Source organism: Melospiza georgiana, chromosome 16, assembly GCF_028018845.1.
Source record: "Melospiza georgiana isolate bMelGeo1 chromosome 16, bMelGeo1.pri, whole genome shotgun sequence".
Taxonomy (NCBI): Eukaryota; Metazoa; Chordata; class Aves; order Passeriformes; family Passerellidae; genus Melospiza; species Melospiza georgiana.
In genome coordinates, this window is record NC_080445.1 from 9,128,946 (window position 1) to 9,141,626 (window position 12,681).

The 12,681-nt window shown below is 36.8% G+C and overlaps 1 protein-coding gene across 2 annotated transcripts in view; it reads left to right on the forward strand.

Moving 5' to 3' along the window:
* SNX29 (sorting nexin 29) overlaps positions 1 to 12,681 on the forward strand; it is a 97,590-nt gene that overhangs the window by 18,430 nt on the left and 66,479 nt on the right. For both annotated transcript variants that reach the window (XM_058035697.1, XM_058035698.1), the window contains exons 12-13: positions 6,854 to 6,917; positions 8,116 to 8,244. In XM_058035697.1, the coding sequence (XP_057891680.1) occupies positions 6,854 to 6,917; positions 8,116 to 8,244 (193 nt within the window). The remainder of the gene's footprint in view (positions 1 to 6,853; positions 6,918 to 8,115; positions 8,245 to 12,681) is intronic.

A 12,681-nucleotide genomic window follows, 5' to 3' on the forward strand; every position in this document is an offset into this window, starting at 1 on the left:
CATTGCAGCTGATATGTCCTTATATTAAATGTGGCTTCAGTAGTTAAATGAAAAATAATGATTTGATTAGCATCTTTAAATTTCTTCAAGTTCTGAGGGTTAGTTCTGATGTAGTCTTGCTTATTTTGCCTGTTTTCATTAATGGCTAGTCAGAAACAAACAAACAAACCCCACTCTTTCTGTGGTTTTGATACGGAAATCTGCTCCAAACATAAATGTGGACTTTCACAAAAACTTGAGTTAAGATTAAGGGGGAGGACAGTCATGTTTCAGTGGCATTAAGAGCAAAGCTAGACAGGATGAAATAGTCTTTGCTGCAGAGGTAGTTAATAGAAGCACAGGCAGTTTGTTTATATTGTTTATATTGTTTGTTTAATATTTGATATTTTTTCTTTGCATACACTTGTAGAACAAAGATTTAGTTCTTAAACTGAATGTCTAAGCTTGTAACCCAGTATGTGTTTATGTTCCTCAGTGTACAGAATGTTCTGTAACTGAAGTGGCTTTGTTCCTAAAGCTCTTGGGTGTGTGTTTGTTTCTTCTTTTAAATTTCAATATGTACAAGTTTTAAATTATGACATTTGGGAAGTTAGAAGTTATGCAGCCAAGATTATTTTCTGCGATTGATTAATGCAATCATCAAAATGAATGAAATCTTAAGATATTCTGATCTCATTTTCTAAAGTTATATTCAAATGCTGTATCAACCTTTGTTAAAGGAGAGAAAACAAACATTTTCACTGGGCAGTGTTTCAGGCTCTGGCACTGTCTGCTGACTGAGCTTTACCAAGCTGAAAAATCCTTTCTTACAAAGTATGTCACCAAGTGGCAAACTAGTTAGGGACTTGTAGGAGCCATGATTGAAGTGTGGAATGGATTTACCGTTATTAGCTACAGTGATCTTTGGTCACTTGATATCCTCTGCTAATGTTATCCCTACAACATCCATTTGTTCTTATTTATTTCTCAGAGAATTGCTCAGGGCCGTTTTCTGGTGCCCCTGCACTGTTATTCTGCTGTTTGTAGGGGAGTCAGCCACCAGCAGGGGCCGCAGTTGGTCTCCTTCAGTTGCTCAGTTATTTCCCCGTGTAGGTAAGAGCTATAAAATAGAAAGAAAATCTGGAGGCTTTCAATTCTCAACACTTAGCAATTTGTAAATGAAATGAAAACACAGGATCAACAGAAGTGTGCACACTATCATTAGTTTCCCAGTTCAGAGAAGGCTTTGGTGAAAGGAAGGGTGGGAAGCGTGTCAAACCCGTGTCTATAAAACCAGTAGAACACCGAGTAAATAATCATAATTATAATTAAAATTCAGCTGACTATACATTTATAGAATTAGTGATTACCTTTATAATAGATGATCCTGGGTTATGTTGAATAAAAATGCTTTCTTCAAGTTTGCTGTTATTGGTTGTAGATTCTCTACAGGAGGAATTCAGTGCTATGACAAAGTCAGACACTGAAGCTCTTTCTCTCTGTTGCAATTAGCAGAAGAATTATTAAATGCTGAGGCTTATAGCTTGGTTGCATAGCAACTGATTCTAACACATCAGGCAAGAAAAATGGAATGCAGTAGTGCAGTGAGAAAAGCTGTGAAGTCTCCAGTGACTGGATTTTTGTATTTCTTACTTTTGGAGACAAAGCCTGAAATGGATTTAAAAAAAATTATATTATTTTCCTGCTTTTGTTCTAACCTATTAGGATAGTACTAAACTTTTCTTACTTTTTTTGATATGCAACTAGTAAGTTAGGAGAAGCTGTAATTTCAAATTTCTGCCATTTAAAATTATTTTCCTGAATTATGTCCTGTGCATTTGTAAAGGTATAGGTTAACCTAGCCACAGATAGATCTCAAAAAATACTAATACCACTTAAGAGAAATCCACAGAGCTTTGCTGTTTATGTCAGGCATAATTTGAGAACTGGCCCAGCTGTGCAGATTGTTTTGTCATAACCAAGTTTATAAACAGTTAAGCTGGTCAGAAATTTTCTATTTATGCATCTACTCTACTATGTAATTTCAGCTTTTAAAAAAGTTATCTTTCTCCTATTGTATTTGAATCACAAACAACACTGTTTCAGGAGTTGCTACAGGAGGATTGTATTTTCAGCATTGTTTTTCACCAGAACAATCTCTTCTACCAGCACAAGTCTCTCCATTTTGCTTTTCAGTAGAAAAAAGAATAAGTTGCAAAACTTATAAAGAACGTTCTTTATAAGGTTCTTTTATTATAGTATTATTTTTAGGAAGTAATTGGTAATTTAGTCATTTCACTATCATTTTCTTCAGTTTTTAAAATTGAGCTTCACCACAAAGGGTAGGAAAGGTTGTAACATTTTACATCATTCCATACTTTTTCATATATTCTTGAGAAATCCCTGAGTTTTTTGTGATCACTGAAGAGCTTTACTGAGTAATCAAACCTCCATGTTATATTTTTATCCTGGTTGTGTAAGTGAATAAGGTGTTTTTGTACTTTGTGTCCTCTGAATAGCTGCTGACCTGTTCTGTGGCCCAGTTGCCCCAGGTCACTGGCAGGTTCTAAATTCCTGTTTTTCTTTGGAAGTACAGCTGTGAAGGGAGGGTGTTTGTATTTTATCAGGGAGAGGAAAGCTGCAGTTTACTTTACAGGCTTGGTTTTCTCCAGGACTCTTCTATGCAGTACAAGGGCAACACAATTTGTTTCCTACTAAAATTTGCCCTGTGAATAGTGACATGACAGGATAATATTTACAAGATTTTTGAGCACTAAATTAAGCCTTAAAACACAGTGTTCATGTAGGCAGCTTAGGGAGCATCAAGCTCCTTAAGTCTTTAAAGGTCACACTTCTGATTTAAGATGTAACTAGTCTGCTGGAAGTCTTATTTTTCTCTGAAAATATCTGTGTAAATTTTCACTCATGAAAATAAAAAAAATAAAAATTCCTGTAAACTGTTCCCAGCCCACCCTGATACTCTATCTGCAGGATTGCAGAGGAGGCTGCATGACCTTGTGTACTCTGAGGGATGATTTCACTTACAGCTCATTCTTCACAACAGGTGATTGCAAATCATACTGCTCCAATCTTTGGTAAATAGCACAAGAGTTGTGAAACTTATGAATTTTCTGGAGGTTGCTGGAAACTGGCAGGTGTTCCTCAAAGCATTATATATTTCGTGCTCTGTGACCCTATGAAAGCTTTCTAGAAGCTAGAATTTTGCATGAAGTATGGAATGGAATTAAAAATGTTTCAGAGAAAATACTCACTTCATCAGTAATTAGGCACCACAGAATAATTTCAGCAATGAAAGAATATTGCTAGTGTTCAAAAAAGTGAGGTTTAATATGAAAAAATTATTTAGTACATTCCTTGATTTTTTTAATATTCTGTTTTCTTTTTTTGCTGATAAAGAATGGTTTGGAATTATTTGTTTGTACATGGGAATTCTTTTTTTAAGAAGTCATTGCAAAACTACTTCTTAGGAAAAACTTCACTAGTTATCATCTCTGTCTTTATGGAACTCAGGTTATCACTTCACTTTTAGATATGTTGGTGTTGATTGCTGATCCTTAATAACAGTTGTGTATTGCCTTTCATTAATGTTACTTTACAGAACATAAATGTTATCAAGCACAAAACAGCTCAGAAGTAGGACATAAAGTCTAATATCAAACACTTTTGTGAACTAGGAATACTTGGCCATCCTCCCACTGTTTTATTAAAAAAAGAAAAGAAAAAAGGGGAGGGGAGAAAGATTGAGGTTGCACAGTTCAGAAGTCAGAAAAAGCCAAATTTATGGTTGCTGCTACAACCCTGACATTTTTTTAAATTTATTCCCTTTTCTAACCCACACAATGTATGAGACATAAGACTGCTGGAAAAATTAGGTTATGATCATACACTCATCTTGGAGGCAAGTGTAGCAGACAGACAAAAGCTCATGAACTGGGGATGTTCTGGCAGGTTTGAAGGGAACCTGCTGCAGTGTATGATCCTGGGTTTCCTTTGCATTCAGCTGACTGCTCTGACATGCTGCTGAAATTTTTCAGGAAGCGTAAGTGAAAGTCAGAAATTAAAATTTTTGAAAGTTTTAAATATTATACCTGAATTAAGTAGGATGGTTTCCTTTTAGTTCTACTCTGTTCCTTGCTTCAAAAGATCATGACATTAAGGTTTCTGATTTTTTTTCTTGGTAATTTTTTGCTCATTTAATTACACGAATAATGTTTTACTTTTTTGTGTTTACTATGGATAGAGAGGCTAAAGAAGTGTTGATTATAAACTGTATAGTTATTTTGTTTGTTTTGAGTAATTTATAGAAAATACAACTTCTTAATACTCATCAATTCAAGAAGAATCAGCAGAGCTATAGCCATGGAGCAATCTTGCTGGGCTGGACCAGCCTTCTTGGAATTCTGGTCTCTTATCCCTCACTGGTGGTTTGTGTTGATGCTTTTATCCACACCTACACTGGTACCTGTAATTGAGATAAATTAGCAAGAAATACTGAGTATGAAATGTGTTTGCATTTGTGGTCCTGAATTAAGCATCGATTTTTGCCCTGTATGTGATAATGAAATTTGGAATTTCTGCTTTGTTGTGTCTCTGTAGTATTATCAATTCCATGACTCTCAGAAAAAAGAGGCAAATGGAAATAAATAAGCAATTTAAAGTCTTCTATTTCAAGAGGCTTTTTTTCCTTCCTCTTCTGTGCAAACCATGGTCTTTAGCAGGATCTTGCTTTTGTGCTCTGCTTGTGTGTGTGTGGGAGAGGGGAGTGAGAAAAGATGGAATTTCAGGTCTCAACTCATGCAGCAGATTCTGGATGGAATAAGGAAAAGAAGATTAAGTTATTATGCAAGTTAAGGTTACAGTTTGAATAGGCTGGCAAATAGAAACAATGAAGCCAATTTATAATAGTTTAGCTGTATAAATGTTAATAAATCAGTACACATTAAAAGACTGAGTACACAGAGAGGCAATTGCTGCAGAGTGGGTGCCCTGTGCAAGTGCAGAGCCGTGTCTGAGCAGCAACAGCTTTAATTTATTCAGAGTTAGAGACATAACAACAACTACTTGTTGATCATGCACTATCATATTTTAATGGCACACTTAAAATATTTAAAATGCCATCGGCTTGATGTGTCCTTGAGGATTCTGAATTCAACATTATGGTTCAAGATTGTTGTTTTGTTATGGAGTGATACTGTACAGAAAGCTTGCTGTGGATCCTTTTGCTTCTGTTGTTTACTTGTATGATGCTCTAACACTAGATTATTGCATTTTCCTCATCCCTAGAGCAACTGTTTATTTCACAGGTAGGCTGATGGATTGTGATCCCTTGTGCTATTTAATACCCAGAAATTTCACTGTTTCACTTTTGTTTATTCTACAAGATTTGGATTTTTTTATTTTAGAGTTGCATAAAATATGCTAAGTTACTGTAGAAAAATAATTATCCTTTTTATGCTGAATTAATGAAGTGCAAACTCCCTCTAATGGCCTACTGAAATGTTTCTTGCTAATGTCATTTAGCTCTTAAAGTGTAATATGGGTATTATGGAGTGGGCAGAAAACTGATCATCTGCTTTCTTCCTGGCCACAATCTCAGGAATGTTTTGGAAAAAAATCTAGCATGAAGAAATTTGGGATGGCTGATTTCAAATGACACAAGAACTCTGCTGAACTCTGCAGTCCTGCAAGGGTGGGATTTATCTGCAGATTACCAAGGCCAGACTGGAATCATAATGTCTGCAGCACTGACTGTCAACATCTGGTTGATATAATAAAATCTTTCGCATTTTATCCACTACTAGAGTTTGTCAGACTCCATCTGGCCATAGGAAAATGCTATTTTTTTTTAATGGGCAAAACCTTCTGTAACTATAGAAAATATTAAGAAAGATACAGGTGAAAGATACTGTGTAGTGAGTGTAAAGGGGAAAGAAGTTGTCCAGTGGTTTTGCTTGCTTGAAGAATTCAAGTAATATCAGTTCTGTTAGTGTGTTTTCAGTAAAAGCACACTGAAATTTACTGGCATCTGCATTGAATACTTGCAGAACAAAATTGGCTGATTTATTATATATAAACATTTCACTTAAATGTTGGGAGGGATGGTTTAATATAATTTTGTCCTTGTAGCACTTATAAAATTATTGATTAATATATGTGAAATTGTTAATGAAATTATTGGAGCTGACACTTTTCAGTATGGTATTTGGCTGTTCTGGTATCATGTTAAACCTAACCCAAAGGAAATCTTTAAAAATTCTAAACTTCTGTTGGTTGTTTAAAAAAAAAATTCTTGATTTAATGACAGAAAGTATTTTTATGGTATTTGTAAAAAGATAGAAAGGATTTAATAGGAAATGATGAGGTTCAGAAGTCTCATCATCTTTAGGGCTGAACTTGAGCAACAATGCCATGAGGAAGCAATGCCATTATCTCTGCTCCCATCTCCCTGTAGCAGTTATTTCCTGTAGCAGGATTTACAGCCAGGAGAAGAAGCAATTTGGAGAAGCTGAGCAAGTAACAGTGTATCTCATTAATAGGCATGTGGTGAAAAGGTGCTTCTGCCCTACATCTGTGAAAACAAAACAGCTGCAACCACAGGCACACTTGTAAACATTTGTATTAAAGCCAGATGCAGACTAATTTGATTTGATCAATACTTCTGATGTGCTGTTAAATAACTCCGCTTTTGAAAGATTGCTCAAATTAGTGATGAGATTAAGAGCATTTTTATGTGCTTTCCTGAATAGCAAATGGTGTTGGCATCATCTTAAGTGTGCTGCCTGTGTGCATGACTTCTAGATCTGAAATGAGCAAAAATGGACACAGACATTAATCCTTTTTGTTCCTTTTTTAGATGAACTTCGTCAAGCTATCGTGGCCATGATGAATAGAAAGGATGAGCTGGAAGAACAGAATAGGTAGTTTGTGTATTTTAGTCAAGAGGGACTGTAATTAAAAAAAACAAACTGTTCTCTTATACAAGCTGTCCTTTCTGTAAAGCTATGCATAATATTTCTGTAACCTTTTTGATGTATATATTATTTTTTCCTTGAAAGGTTAACTTAATAATTCGCTTTTTAAATGTTGATACTGAAGAATAGTGTTTTGAAGGTAACTTTTTGCTTTTAGTTTGAATCAGGTAACTCTTTGTACCTTGGGACCTTTGCAGTTTTAGTTTTTTCAAAACCAAACCTTGTAGCCAGGAGATTCTGAAGCTCTGTTAAGATAGCTTTCCAAATAAGCAAAAGTTTCTCCTAATGCAAATATTCAGAAAATTTCTGTTTTTTCCCTTCTGGTGAAAAAGTGATGTAGGATGGCTCACAATGTAATGCTGAAAGTGACTTTCATTTCTGGCTGTCTTTGTGTTCACTTGGGGAACAATGATGATGTAAATGTAGAAATGATCAGTTGCTTATATAAAATGCCATCAAACATACTTTGTATTTATTTAGTTTATTGAAACGCATTGTTAGATGAATGAAAATACAAATGCATTCAATGCTTTAGTAAGGGTATTTTGGGTTTTTTAATGCTAAGCTTACCAACAGATCCCATTTTCCTTCCTCCTATTCTTCCCACTCCCATAATTGCAAGTTATTGCCTCATTCAGCTTTGTGGGCTTTTTTTGGCAGAAGGACCAGGATGCTTTGGGTTTTACCATTATGCATCATGCTGACCTTTGCTATCTCATCAAGGGTTTTTACACAGAGGTCTGTGGCAGTGCACTTGGCAGGGACAAGAGCCCTGCCTGTCTTGCTATAAATATATTGCTTATAGATTATTCCCAAGATGTATGGACTTGCACTGAAGTACTGAAAACAGCTTACCAGCTTTTTAAAAAAACCAATTCTTTCTGCATACTGATGCAGTAGATCCCACATTAAGTTGTGCTTTGGGCTTGTTGACAGGATGGTAATACAAATTAATAATTTGCAACCTTTTTTTCCTTTTAGCTTTTAATATCTCTGTATAATCAAATCAGGTGAATTTATTAAATTGACTAATGAAATTTTTGGATGACATCCGTGGTATCACTCCTCTGTGATTCTTGGAGTATACTCTAATTAGCAGGTAGTGTGTGCAGTGTCCTAAAGAGAGGCTGCTGCCCTCTTGCAGATCCCTGAGGAACCTGCTGGATGCAGAGATGGAGCATTCTGCAGCTCTGAGGCAGGAGGTGGAGAACTGCAGGAGGAAGGTGGCAGAGCAGGAGGAGCGACATGCCACCAAGGTCCAGGCCTTGGCACGGTAAGAACTGCTGCAAATGTCTTGGGAAATAACTGCAGGGGAACAAGGGAATAACAGTCTGCATAGAAGGGAAATAATATTCAAGTAGCTAAGTTTGCAGAAGAACAGAAGTGATTTAGGACTAAAAGTCCCATGGTAAGCAATAGCTCCTGCTAAACATTATAAACAAGCAAGTACAAAGTTCTGAAGTGGTGCAGCTGTTTTTCCCACAGCTCCAGGAAGGTCAGCTGGAACAGGTTTCTCAGGACCATTTCCAGTTAGGCTTTGAATATCTGCACAGATGGAGACTCCTGAGTCCCTTTGGGCAGCACTGTTGGCAGTGACTTGTTGGCAGTGCTGTTCCTGTAGGGCCCAGGCTGCTTTTGGCTGGCTTTGCCATGGAGGGGGTATTGCAGGCTCATGCTCAGCTCCTGTCCCCCAGGGCTCCCAGATCCTCCTCCACAGAGCTGTTTTCCAGCCCTCCAGCATTGCCTGGCTGTCCTGAGCTATTTCTCCCCAGATGCAGGACTCTGCATTTACTCTTGTTGAATTTCACAGACATTTTCTGAGTCCAGTTCTCCAGCCTGTCCCTGTCCCCCTGGGTGGCAGCACAGCCACACAGTGTCTCTGCTCCTCAGTTTTGTGTTTGTGACCTTGCTGAGGGGGTGCTCTGGCCCAGGTGATGTTAAGGTGTTAAACAGCATTGGCCCCAGTATTGAGTTGCCTCCAGCTTGACTTTGTGCTACAGTGAAATAAAGAATTTTAACCCTCTCCTTGTCTAAATGGGATTCAGCTTCAGAAGGACTTTTGAAGGTAAATGCTGCTGTAATAGTGTGATTTGCTTCTTACAATTCAAAATAAACTCTAGAGTAACCATGATGTGTAAGATCTTGGGGGTGATTCATGTGTATAGTAAACAACAAACAATCCAAGAGTTAAATAATTTGCCTTACCCAGAGAGAGGTGTTTGTTTTCTGCATGCACGAGCAGAGTGTGTTTGGTGTCAATCACAAAGTACCACAGCTGAGATTCCTTTAAGCTTTTTACTGCCTATTTGAAAATGATAAATATAAAGCTTTCTTAAAAATAAAGGTATTTAGGACACTACTAATTCTGCTTTTGATGACACATCAAGCCAAACGACTTGCTTTGAGGGAGGGAGAGATATGAATAAGTGGGTTTGACATGCATGTGCTGTAAGGCAGTAGAGACAATGCAAATACTTCATCATTTAATATTCATGTTTCAGGTTATAGGAGTTGTATATTCATATTTCTTTGACTCACTTCCCCCACAATTTTAGAATTTGCAGTGACATATGGGTGAATCAGATATTTGTCATGCACATACCTCTTTAAAGAATAGATAAGGAGCTTTTATAACCAGACCTGAAGAGATGCTCACTTAGACTAATGAGGTATTTTTAAATAAGTCTGTGTAATTCCTCTTATTGCTATATGGATGTGTTGTGTTGATTGCTCTTCTGAAAGTCAGTTTGCCTTGTCATGTGATAAAAACAGTGTTGGGAGCTGCTGAGGCATGATAAATTCATGTGTCACCAGTTACTTTGGGTTTGGGAGGCATTTCTTTAATGATTCATAGCAACTCATTTTCTAACATCCTAGCACAAGAAACTTTGCATGTAGTTTCTTTGGAATATAAGTTTTTCTTCTAAATTTTTGTTGGTTCACTTTGTATGCTGTAGGTGATGCTGCTGCAGTAATAAGAGTAGTAAATTTTTAAAATAAATAGTACTTTAAACCAAGAAGTTGAGCAAGCTGAATAATCTAAAGAATTGAAGTAACAGAAAGTTTGGAATTGCTTTTTGAGTGCTGCATAATATGTTAGGTGAGTAATAGGAAACAAAGTTTTAGATATTTTGAAGTAGTGAAATCTCACTATTTCCCTTGGAAACAATTGATCACATGACCAGAGTAGAAAATTTTCAGTTGTGATGTTCTGAATATTTTAAGGCAAGGGAAATCATTCAGTAACAATCTGACTGTTGTGATTTGATGAATGACTATTTTTCAGATTATGAGAGCTGATATTTATGTGTGTCCCCAAAGCTCTTTTGAAGAATTTGACATAAATAGCTTCCTGAAGGCTTTGAGAACACAAATTTCAGTGACACATCAGTCAGTGATGAAATGATGGCTTCTGGAAATCTGCAGTGATTCAGCTGTTCTCCTGGACCCTCCCAAGAGCCTCTGGCCTCCCAGACAAAATGCTAGTTTACTGAGAGATATTTTCCCAAGTTTCCCACTTTCTCTTTGAGAAATGGAAGAAGTCTTAGGTGAGCTTAGTTTCAAGTAGAAGTAATCTCATTGTTCCATGAGAAATACTTGAAAAAGTCTTTCATAACAGCTGCTATATTGTTCCAAAAGGAGCAGGCTCAGGTTCAATCTATTTGCTAGTCTTCTGATAGAATACACCCAGTAGTCTCTCTAGTATAATTTTTTTGAGTTTTGGGGTTTCCCCCCCTTTTTTTTTGTTTGTTTTGGGGTTTTTTTGTTCTTGTCAATGAACCTTTCTCAAATTGTGTGGACATATTGTGCCAGTGGCTTCTTGGCAATACTAAAGTTTTTAAATTGAGATTCTTCTTTTCTGTGTGGAATACTATTACATCCCTTTGCAAGGCAAAGGAATTTATTGAAGTTGACTGTGAAATTGGATAATCTCAGATTGCATATTCTTAGACTATATTCAGCAATGTTGGAGGAAAGCATATTACAAAGGACAGGCTTTGTAGCAAGAAAAGCAGATAGAGAAGATGAAAATGCACTGTGTGGGGAAATGGGGGCTGAAAATTTGTCTCTACTTCATCTTACACTTCTACATACCTCCTGTTTGCTGTAGATTCTTTAACCTGATATGCCTTCTCTACCTACTGTCTGTGTTACTTAAACCACATTGCTTTTGCTTTTGGCATTTTCTGTTATTCTGTTTTGCAGCACTTCTTTAACAGCCATAGCCCTTCAGTGATGGGTGAACTCATGTGTGGTACAACTTGAAATGGTTCCATCACTTCCCTCTAGCAGCTCTTAGAGAGAGGAAAAATATCTCTTGTTCCTGCTTGTGAAAACTAATTTGAATATTCCTATATTAAATGACTTTTTCTTCCTGCTTAGTTAGTTGGTGACATGTCACAAGTCATCAGTGGCTCCTGGACATGAAAAAGCCCACTGGAAGTCAGCCCATAGTGAGGGACAAAGGAGCTTCCCAGAGGGAGCAGGAGGAAGAATATTTGGCAGCAGGGCATCAGTGGGGGCAGGAGGAGGAGAAGCAGCTGTAGCATGAGGAGGAGGAAGGAGAAGAACTAAACAAGGTGAAAAGCACCCAGCCTCCATCTCTGAGGGAGCCCCCAGCCTTTCAGTGATGGCCCATGAGCAGCCCCAGCCCAGGACAAGCAGTTAAGTTTAGTGCATCATTCCTCATTAAAGTTTTTTTTCTGGAGATTGGTTTTGTTATATAATCTCATTATATTGTATACAGTTGAACTTCTATTTCCATGAGCAACAGTTCTCATTTTCCTTATTTAATTGTGTTTGATGACAACTGACTGTGATCTTGCATCTCCTCATAGTAGAATCATTCAGGTTAGAAGGCACCTCTGGAAGTCCTCTGGCTCAGCCTCTGCTTCAGACTCTACATAATGTTGCAGGACATTGTTTATTTAAATTCATTCTTAATTCCTGCAGGTTCTTTTATTGTTTGGATATTTGGTTCCTTTATAGTATTTCCTAAAAACCTTAACTTTTTTATCAAAACATAGACATCTGTTTGATTCTCGTAGTTTGTTTGGTTTTGCTTTATTTCATTTTTCCCAATGCTGGATTTAGGAATGAGACACCTTTCTGGAGTAAGCTTCACAGAAAGCACTTGCTAGAGTCTGATATTTGTGCCAAAAATTAATTACATTCAGGCCACTATACTGAGATACAAGAGAAATTACTCTTTTTCAAATTCTTTTCTTACCATGCTCATTTTACAGAAGCCCTAGAGAATTTTTATATCGTTTTCAAGATGTGTGGTGGAGTTTTGTTGGGGTTTGTTTTTTTCTTTTTTTTCTATTAAGGTATAAGAAAATAAATCCTGTAAGGCCTCTTTGTCTGCAACAAAAACTGTATACTCTATGTTCATTCACTGGATGCAAAACAGGCAAGTCTGTGCTTCTTAAACACAAGCTTGTTTTTTGTTGCTAAAAAAATTTACCATTCTGCTTGAAGTTTTGATTTTCTTTCAGACAGGGTTTCCTTAAATGCTAATTTTAAAATAGAGAGGAATTATTTTTCATTCAAAATTAGGCAGGGAATTGAAAGTATTTGACAACTAACACTCATTATATAATTGATCATTCCTATATATGTGCTATGAAGCCTAAACAATAACACTCACTGGAGCTTTGCTATTTGAGCAAATGAGTAATTTGTAGGAATACTACAATGTCATCCTCTA